General features: G+C 26.9%; 1 protein-coding gene across 1 annotated transcript in view; it reads right to left on the reverse strand.

Moving 5' to 3' along the window:
- Positions 1-6,877: 6,877 nt before the first annotated feature.
- The window catches only part of LOC129939272 (protein rolling stone), a 34,797-nt gene continuing 28,745 nt past the window's right edge, over positions 6,878-12,929 (reverse strand). The window contains exons 2-6 of the mRNA XM_056047238.1: positions 11,191-11,405; positions 10,838-11,051; positions 10,653-10,772; positions 10,403-10,583; positions 6,878-7,229 (exon numbers count right to left, since the gene is read on the reverse strand). Of these exons, the coding sequence (XP_055903213.1) occupies positions 6,881-7,229; positions 10,403-10,583; positions 10,653-10,772; positions 10,838-11,051; positions 11,191-11,292 (966 nt within the window). The 5' untranslated portion in view covers positions 11,293-11,405 and the 3' untranslated portion in view covers positions 6,878-6,880. The remainder of the gene's footprint in view (positions 7,230-10,402; positions 10,584-10,652; positions 10,773-10,837; positions 11,052-11,190; positions 11,406-12,929) is intronic.

The following is a 12,929-nucleotide window of genomic DNA, read 5'->3' on the forward strand; positions in this document are numbered from 1 at the left end:
TAGACAACTTAAGCGTTAATTGTTGGTGCTGCTTTACAGTAAATTAATACAATTTAAAGTGGAAAACGCATATACTAGTTGTAAAAACTGCCCGAGTTGACCTAGAGTTTTATATTTTATGACAGCATACGCCAATGTGTTGCTGTTGCTTTGCAAATTTAAAAGTACTCAAATTTATCGAGATCTGGATAATAAAACAAAATAAAAATTAAACACATAATCTTACAATGGGATTGCATTTCAACAATATGTAGTAGGCTTTAAGATCTTACGTTTCGGACTTTTTAGAATCCTTACCGAAAACAACTTAAACTTCAATTAATTGCATTTCAATTTATTTATTTATTATCATTCAATGATCGAAGATCTGCTGATTATAAAATCACTAAAAATAATAAAGCTACTAAGATTTAACACACTTACAAGGAATTTAAGTTTATATTTTAATTAAATAATTAATCAATTACATATTTCAAGAATTTTTTTCTAAAAAAAATGTCTATTCATACAAAGGTTACTATCATTATAAACCATATTAAATAGATACAGAGATCGGGTTATTGGTTCGTTAAGACCATAATTACTCTTTTGAAGAGGAGGATTAAATAATTAATTTATGTTGTTTTAAACAAATGAAAGCAAATCAACAAATCAAAAGAGTTTCTTCTGTTATCAATAATATCTCTTTAATGAACACAATTCTTTGGACTTGTCTCCGAAATTTAAATGTTTTTAAGGCAATAAGAGCGCACCTTGATTTTAAATCTGGTAAAGACCCAACCCAGTTAAGTTTTCAAAGTGCATAAAGAGTAGATCTTTTCTGAAATCTTTCGATACTCAAAATATTATTTTCATAAAAAGGAACAATACGATACAACAATATTCTTAAGCAGGTAGAACTTTTCAAAGTAAAGGCAACCTTAAAATCTTTTAAGTTTTGCTTCAAGAAACCTTGAAGTGAATTACCTTTAGATACAAAGTCAATATTTGAATCAAAAATCACCCCAAGTTCATTTACTTCAATTACCCTAAGAAGACTAACATCATTGAGTTTATATTTAAAATCAATAAGGAATGAAGATTTAGATACACTAAAAACTTTACACTTCGAGTTATTCAGCTGAAAATGATTGAAGTCGTACCATTTAAGAAAATTGTTTATATCCAACTGCATTAATAACATATAAGCTTTTGCAGGAGAAGACGCGGTAAAAGGCTTTATACAAAAATTAATATACACAGCATCAACTTGTGTACCCTTTTCAACATGACTATAACAATAATTTGCAAATAGACTTAATTAAGTACACATTGACCTATCGTTTACAAAACCATGTTATTTTTGAGAAAAGTAATTCTTAGCAGCAAAATAAAGTCTTTGGGTGGTGACCATTTTCTCATAAAGTTTAGGAATAACTGAAAGTTTTGATATTGGTATATAGTTTTTCACTAAGTGCTTAAGAGCACTCTTATAAATAGGATCTATGGAAGATATTTTCCATTTATTAAGAAAAGACACCAGTTCGTAAAGATTTATTAAAAAAAAGCGTTAAGACACTACAAAGTGAATACGAACATTTAAACAAAACATGGCCTCATCCAACATGCGTCCCCAGCCAGCTCGGTCCCTAGCCAGCTGTCTCCAGTTTCGCACGCCAAGTTGGTTAAAGTCCTCTCCCACCTGGGTGCGCCACCTGAGTAGCGGTCTTCCTCTACTGCGCAGTCCCTCGGGATTGGATTCAAAGACCTTCCGGGCTGGAGCGTTGATATCCATCCGCTCTACATGACCTAGCCATCTAAGACTTTAATTCTGCTAACTAGGTCAGTGTCGCTGTACAGTGTACAGCCCGTACGGTTCGTGGTTATAATATCTTCTCCTCCATTCTCCATCTACATTACTTAAGTTTGTTTCGAATGCGTATAAGCCCTAGTGTACCATAATTGCACAGCAATTCTTTCAATTCAAAATTTGAAAATATGTTAAAATGTCTTACTAGAGTAGTTCAAATCTCTTTTACATAGAGTTTTTGTAAGTTTTGTAATATTTTTCTCCAATCTTTTAACTTTTTCCTTCAAACCAAATACATGATTAATCCATATAATATAATAAAGAGTTTCGAATGTAGATTCAATCTCTGAGACATTTTTTGGAGTGGTCTTATAGGGTTGGGTTTGAAATCCTGTATGGATCATAATACTGTATATAAATACTGTATGATCAAAATACTGTAGCTCAAAATTCTGTATCTTAAAATTCTGTATACCACAATTCTGTATTGCAAAATACTGTAAATAATAAAGAATGCCTCATAATATTTTTCCATTGGCATAATGTTCTAATATACTTCCCTTACACAATAACATTTATGATAATTCATAAGTTTTTGAATTTTTGTTACTGTTGTAAATACATTTGTAAATATAAACAATTCATATATTGTTACTTTTAATTTATTGCCTATTGTTGTTAACTTATTTATGATATGACTTATTAATGTATTCTGTTTTTTTTACTTGTTTGGAGTTTCAATAAATGATATAATGTAAATGCGGAAATCGAGTTCTGCTTTTGTTGTTTTCTATAACGGAAGCTTAAGAGCAGCATTTTGAAAAAATACAGTATTTTTAGATAATATTTTGCTCATACAGCATTTTACGAAGAAGAATTTTGAGATGCAGTATTATCAGAGACAGTATTTTGACAACACAACATTTTGAGATACATTATATATTATGAATGATACAAAATTTTAACCATGCAGTATTTTAAAATACGGAGTTTCGACCCGCTCCCGGTGTTTTACTAAGTTAATTTACTTGTTTTATCTTTTTTGTCCATCCCTGACAACATTACTCATCAAACATCAGGAATCGTTAAGAATTGTAAGTAACTATAGAAAATAGCTTTCAGTGGACTGTTGTGCCACCTAATTTGAGCCAATATTTTCAAATTTTTGTTTGTTTGAGGTTTTTCAAAAAACTAAATAAATTTTTTAAAAAATTGTTTTAATGCTTTTGAAACTTTTTTCATCTGAACTTTTACTAGTTTTTTCTAAATGTTTTCGGATTTGTATCCTAAACACTACTGTTAATTTTGTATAATAAGGAAACTGTGTACATTTTCCAAGAGGTTTATAAACATGTTTAAACGATTACTGGACGAACTGAATTTTCGTAAGTAAAATCAGGGAGCTGAGTAAATTTTACTTTTTTCAAAATTTAAAAACAAACATTCAATATAATAGGAAGAATATTTTTTTTTTAAATAGGATGGACAATGATCTTGAGATGCACTAATGATTAAATGTTTTTAAAAAATTATATGAAAAAAAATGTGTACAAAAATGTTAGAATATGTATAAACTAAACCTTTTTATTTATAAAATTGAACAAATGATTCGTCCAAATGTATTTTTAGAATTTTAAGATTTGAAAGTTGGTGAACTAACTACAGAAATTTTTACTTGCGACATATAGGAACTATATGGCAAATTTTAATCAAAAATGATATAACGATGGTAGACAAGTCGAAAAAAGTGGGTCCCGTGATTCCGTCCGGTCTGTTTTCTCTGTCTGTCCACGCTCCTACAGCCTAACCATTGGGTCGATTGAGTTCAAACTTGGGAGTTAAGGTTTTGAGCACATTCGCGTTAGGCTTTTTTTCAGTTTTTTTTAAGATTAAAACTAACAGTGGCCCCCATACAATTTTTTTGGTCAAAAAACGAAAATTAAAATTCTCTCAAAAAAAAAACGAAACATTTTTTTTAAATTTCATCTAAATTTTTTTTTTAACTTGGCTTCTGTTAATAAGAAAAACAAATTTTTGTATTGCTCAAGAAAGGTATCGCTCATAGAACCATTATTTTGTTTTTTCATTTTCTCAGCAACTTGTCAACCGATTTCAACAATTTTTTTCGAATAAGCTCTTATATTGCCTTAAAAATATTTGGTTATCAAAAATGCAATTTTTTATTGTTTGGATTTTTAAAAATATATTGAATGTAAAGCGTATATTTACAACCAAAAATTGAAAAATTGTATATATAAAAAATAATATAAAAAAACCGCTCTTACGATTTTCAAAAAATAAATTTTAAAAATCACCGGTTTTTAATTTATAAAATTGCATCTAAATTTTTGAATACAAACTTTTTATTCAGGTAAAATTTTAAATCTTATGCATGAAATGTTACCCCATCCCATCCCACCAGATCAAATCCTATGCATGAGTCCGAAAGAGCATTAATAACATTCCTATCTTTTCTCGAAATTAATGAATTTGGTACATTTTTATGTAATTTTATAGGCAACTATACTTTTGTAAATACCAACGAGGGCCGTTAAGCGCCACCGCATCGGATTAAGGAATACAATTAATTAAATCAACAATCTAATTTAAAGTGTCTAGTCTATCAAGAAGTAATATCTTATTACCTTTGTTTATATGATTTAAAACATTATTCTTTTACTTGCCTTCGACTAATTAAAAGAATAAATGATTAGTACAAGTTAAAGAAACAGGCCAGAAAGAGTATACGCATTTTCTATTAGAAAAGATAAACCTTGTTCAGAAAATAATTTGTTTAGTTCTGAAAACAATTTAAAACAATAACGTTCCTATATGGGATACTCTTCTGAAGCGATACAAATTGCATTGAAAGAAACCAAGTTAAGAAAAAATATGAATACAATTTTATAAAAATATAATATTTCAGTCCACGTTTGAGAAAATTCGAATTTTCGATTTTACCAACAAATTTGAATGGGGGCTACTCTTTTGTTTGGCCCTAACGCGAATAAGCTAAAGTTTGGACTCAATCGACCTAATGGCTATGGCTGCAGAGGTAAGAACAGCAGACAAACAAACATACGGAATTGCGTATACAAAAGTGTTTAATTTCCGTAATGTTTAATTATTGCTAAAAGTTCGAAAAGCTCAAAAGATAAACTAGAAAGATAAACTACAAAACATAAAATTTACAAAAAAATTAAACATACGTTTTTATTTTTTTAGTTTTGTACGTACTAATATTTTTTTAGTACAACTAAAAGCATCGATCAATTTTATAATCTTTTGCATGTCTGGTTAAGTCTTGGTCTCTCAGCAAATCGCATAGTTTTTTAACTCTACAAATAAATATATCTACCCATTTTGCTTAAAATTTTAGATCATTAATTGAATTTCATTGAAAACAATAAAAATCTAAAAACTGTTCAGCATCTTAAAACGCTCATAAGCACTTGTGAAATTGTCGCTATATCTAAAAAAATATGCTTTGCATATGAAAATCTTTAAAAGTGGCATAACAAAAAACATTAGCAGTCTTATTTGGATCGTTTTATTGAAATTTTTTCTTGACATCTTGAGGGAGCATCAACAGATGGTACAAAAACCTCTTAATGTTTAGAAAAATGTATAAAGTATTTTCAAATAGATTTGTGCGTATCGAGTTGAAGCGCATTCATATTATTATAATTCAATACTATAAGTCTAACACACATATACACACATAAGCAGATATATATGCTCCTTTCTTTGAACTTTTATTATAACCTCATAACATAAATTGCTTTCCTGAAATTACTTTACCAAGCAACTTTTGTTGTTTTACTTAAGGCCACAAATATGTAGCTGCCCATTAAATTTAAAAAAAAGCAAATAAAACAAAATTATAAATTGAATAATCTCTATTTTCACCTGAAAATATCTTTAAGAATTTTATCTTGAAAATACCATTATATCTTAATTTTTCAAGGCCTCATGTGATTTTCATATCACTTTAACATCCACTCTTTCTTAATGGAATAATTTGTGAAATAATTGACAACTAAAAAATAAAATGTATCTTTAAAAATGAGGCAGCTGTGTGTGTTTTTTATCACATTTCATTTGGCAAACTATAAACACTTCCCATAAAAACAAAAATGTCTCAATGGATTTTGCGTGTACATATTTCTGTAGACGGATTTGAGAAAGTATGTTAAAATTTTGTAGCGTCTGATCAATTTTAAATTCAATTTGAACTTTTTATACACATGAGAAATAATGATAGCTCGATTTTCTAAAAGTAATGTCTTTAAGCAATTTCAAACTATCAGTCGCACAGGTACACATGAACAATCCAATTTTTGCACACTTGAACATTTTTTAGCCTTTTCAACCTTTTTAAACATTTGAATTTATGAATTTTAATGTTTTTATGCCGCCTTAGTATAGGCTCATTGAATATTCAAGTGTGACTGTCCCTAGTAGCCAGACATAAAATTTCTTGCAAATATTTCTTTGTTTTATTAATTCAGCATATTTAAGATTTTTTTTTTTGTTATTATGAATATGTGCAGTGACTCAATCAACCCCATACATTTCATTATAACTGAATTACGTGGACTAAAAACAAACAATTTTTCCACATACAATATGTTTTTGCAAATTAAAAAAAAGAAAAGAAGAAACAATAAAACACAAGCTATTTTGCTTTTCATATTCATAGTTTTTTAATTCATTATTCTATAGTAAAAAAAAAATATACATTTATTTTTGAACTATGCACTGACCTTAAAAAGAACAAAAACAAAAAGAAGCTTTGCTCTATACTTAATAATCTTGTATAAAAATCACAATTATAATATTTTATCTATATAACTATAAATCCATTAATTTGAATTGTTCTTAAGGAAAATACTTAAACTACACGAATTTCGTATAAATGTATTAATTTGTATCAACAAAAAAAATTCATTAAAATTAATATTTACAATATTTTGACTTCATTTTGTTATTCTATCTATTTTCTTCATATTTATATACTAAATTATAAGATTCGACTTAAAATTTAAAAAAAAAAACTTAAAAAATACTGTTTTCGTTTTTCTAGAATTTTTATACAACATCCAAAGAATGTCGCTTTTCGACTTTTTCACTAATCGTTGAAAATCCTTGATTTTCATAGCCAGTATAATTGCCCAGAACCATTGATATGCCCGATGGTGAATGTTGAATTCCTTTGGTGTCAATTGTTTTGGAATTACCATCAATTGTTGTTGTATCTGTTGTTGGGTTAAATACCGCTGGCGAATAAATCCGACGGTAAATAAAAACTCGCACTTTATATACCATAAAAACAACAATGTATATGAAACAAGTTAACAAGAGGACACCAATGCAGGTTATGAGGGCACCTTGAGTGTTTCGCCAATCCAGAACTGTATAAATGAAAGGGTTGCCATGACTGTAAAAAAAAATAAAAATTAGTTTTTAGTTAAATTAAATTCTTCAACTGAAGGTATACATAATTTTTAAAAAATATGAATGGAAGCTAAATGCCGTAAGAAGAAACACAGTAATTTGATAAAAATAAAACGAAAAATATTTATAGTACCAGACATTCATTTCAATTACAAGTAATTTATAATTGAAATTTTTTCCAATAGCAGATTCACAAGATCGAAGCAATGCTTTCAAGTAAATTAATCTTTTTCAACTTAATTTGTTATAGTTTATGGAATAATTTGTTTTTTTCTTTTGAATTCAGTTTCAATCTTCTCAATATCTCTTTTTTTCTTCAGGATATCCTTAATTTAAATTAATAAGTTTCACATATTGTACCATAAATAAACTAATAAAAAACATCATGCTTTTCGAATAGATTTTGATATGCTGATTTCGAATTCAGATTCCAAAAGCTTCGATCAGATCTCGTTTTTGAGATATACTTTTTTTTTAAATCTTGACACGATAAAATTCTTTCGACTTTGGATTCAAGAACCATAAAACAAAGCTCGTCTTTATGTACATTTCTTTAATTTTACATACTTCTTGAGAAAAGGCAAATATGTCTTTATATAATTTACGTTTATAAAAAAGACTATAGAACCTTTAAAAGAAAGTCAGCTTGGCGAAATCTTTGCATGCGCACGTACAACTTTCGTATTTTAAGAAAAACCACAAAGAAAAGAAAACACCTTTTATGATTTTTTGTCTTAGTTTTCGTTTTTTAAAGCTTTTGACTTTTTATACATGTTGGACCATAAGATATTAAATAGCCTCTACATCATTTAAGATTTACTTAATACAACAGGTTTGATACTTCTGCTGTTTTTGTCAATCAGTATTTCAAAACTAGAGTAAATATTAATGAATAAGAGCAAATTTAGTTTAAGGAATGCCAAATCTTTTATAATTAAAAAAAAAATTGTTTAAAAAAAAATGCTTGAAATATACATTTCAATTACATGCAACTGTAATTGAAAAATACTAATAACATGCAATTGAAAATTACAATGGATTTATATTCAAGTTTATGAGGGAAAGCATTTTTAAATCAGAAATAAATATTTCTGATTCCTTTAATTAGATTTTTTAATTCAAAGTAACACAAAATATAATTACTGACGAAAGTAATATTTTACTATATTTTTCGATAAAAATTACTTAAAAAAATAATCATCACTTCTTTTTTGATCATTACCTTTGTTTTCAATTATATTTACGTAAACTAATTGCAAGTAATTGAAATTGAAATTTTGTTTTTTGTTTAAACGTTAAGCAATTGAAAAAATAAAGGTTTCAATTACAAGTAATTGCAATTGATTATTTCATGTTGTATGATAGAAAATTTAATGTTATTTAAAACTTTAGTAAATCTTGAAAAATCATAATTTTCTAAAAAACTGGTGTCTTAAGCCTTAACTAGTCAAATACTTTGCATTTTTATATCTATATTTTAAAAGATATTTTTCAAACCTTTTCTAAGAACATATTAACTGAATTTGAGCATTTCTAAATAATTTTTAAAATAATTCCGAAAGTCTGTCAAGATGCAATCGCGTCAATTATTTGAAAAAAAAAAAATGTTGAGTATTAATTCACTCCCAGAGTTCCCTTGGCGTAAGAATTTGTACAGAAATAAACCACTAGGATACTTGATTTGTCGAAAAAAAATCTCAATATTTCGTTCTTGTTTTTGTTATAAAACGTAGTTCCCCAAAAGAGTTACACAAACAAATATTGTTCCTAGCAATCCAATTGATTTTTTTTTTTAATTATTCTTTTTTTTCAGACATTCGTTTTTCAAAATCAAAGAGGGGATCTTTGCTGCTATTAAATTCAGGTGATATTTTTTTAAAAATAAAATTTGCTATTATTTTCCAAATATATAATTTTTATCTTCAAAATTCAGTTAAAATATGTATAGTATTTTATAATATTAAAAAGAAAACTTCATAAGTTGTTCGATTTAACCTGTCTCACATACATTTTGAAAAACTCTAAACGATTTAAGCTAAATTGGGTTTGACAGAAAAATGTTTGCTTTTGTTATCTGTCCTCTAAAGAAGACTATAATAACAGGTATTAAAAATATATATCAAAAGTATAAAAAATAATGTCGAAAATGGGTATTTTAAATTTTGAGCACATATTTAAAGAAAAAGATTTCTCAATATCTTATAAAGATTTAAAAGAAGACTCGTACCTAATGAGAGTTTACAGAAACGATTTAAACTGTATATAAAAGACGAAGACTTGAACTTTGTACTATAATCGTAAAATTTACAGCTAAGGATAAAAAACAATGGTTTTGGTTGTCTTCAGCATATTTAAATTTAAAACATTTTTTTAAAAAGATTCGAATTTAAGTAAATTTAATCGTTTAAAAAGTATTGTTTTATTTTTGTAAAATTCGAAAAATTTTAATTTCAGTTAATTGTAACTCATTTCAAAATTTAATGGCGCAGAATTTTAAACAATCTATTGTTAAGGGTTTAACAATTAACTAGTAAGCAATTTGATAAATATTTAATTATTTACTTAAGGGCTCGAAGAATTTTAAACCTTTCTTCTCGTTTTGACTAATTGCCTTTTATTAAAAACGAGCATTCAAACATGTCTAAAAAGTGACAGTTTGTGAAAACAAACAAATCAAATACGCTTAAACGGACCTTTTAATTGGAATTTCCACCAACTGTTGACTGGACCATCTCATCTACTTCTCTTACAAGAATAATTGTAGAGATATCATATGAATTTCGTGATTTTAACTTAAGCAAATTTTTAAAACATAGTAAAATCGTTTATAATTAGGTAATACAAGTTTAAAGCTTAGTAAATTGCTAAAAATGGCTAACATTTGACGATAAGGTTTAAAATCCAAGGTAGACAATAAGTCTAATATTTTCAGAAAATTTAAATTTTTTGTTGGTTTAAGTACAAAGTAAACGAACTACAGTAATGTCAAAAAATTAATATAAACAAATGGTTCAAGCCCAAAATAAATTATATTATTTTGTTGTGCGTAGGAAAAGTTATCGTTACCTAAAAATATGCAATTTAATTTGAAAAAGCAGATCGTTAACAAGATCTCAATAAAATGGATGTTTCTTTTTTTTTTGTGAAAATACTTACTGATCAAGTCCTCCAGCAACATAATAGACATAAGAAAATACAGCGAAAATCGATCCAAATGTAAATGGCAGGAAAATGTGTAGCAATCGAATTGGATAGGCAACAATTAAAAGATCCAAGAACATAAATCCTGAATTACATGCATGTGTAAGAATATTCGATGCAGTTAATGGTACTTCAGCTAAATTCAATCAATAAAAGGAAATAAATTTAAAATAAAATTAGGATTATTTTTGAATAATATACTCACGTCCATATAAAAGAGTCCAATAAACAATTGTTATAGCAATAGATACAACTAAGGTTGTAATATGCATACCCCAATATATTCTGAATGGACACGTCAATGTTTCCATATTTAATAATCGATCTATAGAGAATTGAATATAAAAAGATGATCAATTTATTGAGGATAGTTTAGTATTCTCATCTTACCCTCGTATTCAGGATGAAAATGATAAATACTAACTAAAACTGCACCTAACAAATTGGTAAACATGCACATTAAAATACCCCAATTTGTTAGGAAAATAAAAAAGTGATATCCAGAACCACCGAATAATATCGATTCGATAACTACACCCACGAAGAATAATCCAATTATCCAACGGTATATAAGATAGATGACGCTTTTCGATCGACTTTGCCACTAAAAGGATAATAAGAGAAAAGGATTATTTTTAACTTAGTTAATCATACAAATTTATATAATTTGGAAATAACATCTCATAAAATTAATTTTTTTCTTAAATGTTTTTAAAACAATTATAAGTTTCTGAAATACTTACTTGTGACTTTACGAAATCATCTGCTGGAGTGTGATTAAATCCACAACTATCACGATGGAATTCTTTTGCAATTGGTCTTGCTAATTGTTTGATTTTTGTCATTTTTGTTTATGTATTTTTGTCTTTAAATGCCTTGAAATATTTTCACAGAAAAGAAATAAATTTTTTAGGTCTGAATTGATGATAGTTTGATTTATTTGTGATGATTTATTGTTCTGAAAAAATAAACAAAAATTGTTAAATAGCGTACACAAACAAAACAAAAGTTTACGTAAGTTAAAGAAAGAGATACGGTCAAGTGAATAAATGCCAACTTTTGATAATCGGGCAAGTTGCACTTTACAAATGTGAAATAATGTCAATTTTAAGCAGTTGCAATATTGCACTTGGAAAAAGTTGAATAAGGCCAAATTATTTTAAAAAAGAGGCTGGGATTCGACCCACACTGATAACTTCCCATCCCGTCTGTCGATTTGTCTTGCTTAAAAGTTTGTCTAAATGTACTCGTATCAATTTTTACCAAATTTGTGTACTATTTTTTGTAGATTTTATTTTCTATGAAAAAACGGAATGTTGGATTTTTACATAAAAAGTACTGAATATTGAAAACAATATTTTCTGTGAAATAAAATAAGTTTGAAGCCAATATCTTTAATTTTTGAAAAGCTTTTTTAGTCGAAAGTAAATTTTTAGCAAGTTTTAGTATTGTTTTTTTTTGTTAGAGTTTTATTTTTTGTAAAAAAACTATCCATTCGATTTTTTTCAAAATTTTACCGAATGTTGAAAACAATATTTCTTATAGGATAAAATAAAAAAAAATTTGAAAAGATATTTGAGTCGAAAGTCAATTTTTACCAACTTTGTTAAATTTTTGTAGGTTTTTAATTTTTTGTACAAAAACTTACAATTCGATTTTTTTTAAAATTTTACTGGAAGTTAACAACAATATTTTTGGAAGATAGAAGAAGTTTAAAGCCAATATCTACAATTTTTGAAAAGATATTGGAGTCGAAAATCAATATTTCCCAACTGTTATACATTTTTGTTTAGGTTTTTATTTTTTGATGAAAAAACTGTCAATTCGAATTTTCTCACAATTTGTCTTAATGTTGAAAACAATATTTTTTGTAAGTAAAAGTTAGTTAGAAGATATTTGAGTCGAAAATCATTTTTTACCAACTTTTGTTATTTTTTTTCGGTTTTCAATTTTTTGTAAAAAAAAAACTGTCTATTCGATTTTTCTCAACATTTTTCAGAATGTTGAAAACAATATTTTTTATAAGGCAAAATAAATTTGAAGCCTAAATTTCAAGTTTTTGAAAAGATATTTGAATCGATATTCAATTTTTACCAACTTTTTGTAATGTTTTTTTTTAGATTTTAATTTTGTATATAAAAACTGTCAATTCGATTTTTCTCAAAATTTTATCAGATGTCAAAAACATTATTCTTCGTTGCACAAAATTGTTTTGTAGATGAAATCATATTTCAGACGTAAAATTTTGGAGGTGACAAATTTTTTTTCAGTTTTTTTGATTTATAAAAAAAAAACGTTAAATGGATTTTTTTTTTTCAAAAAATATACTTTTTTGATATCACGTTATAATATATATACTCTAGGGACCTTGAACGTCGAGAAATGTAAAAATTTTCAATTTGACAAATCGGACCCATTACAAAATTTCCTATGGGAAATTAAAAATAAGGCAAAAATATTTGTACGGTGTGGTGTGCAAAAT

The sequence above is a fragment of the Eupeodes corollae genome, chromosome 1 (genome assembly GCF_945859685.1).
Source record: "Eupeodes corollae chromosome 1, idEupCoro1.1, whole genome shotgun sequence".
Taxonomy (NCBI): domain Eukaryota; kingdom Metazoa; phylum Arthropoda; class Insecta; order Diptera; family Syrphidae; genus Eupeodes; species Eupeodes corollae.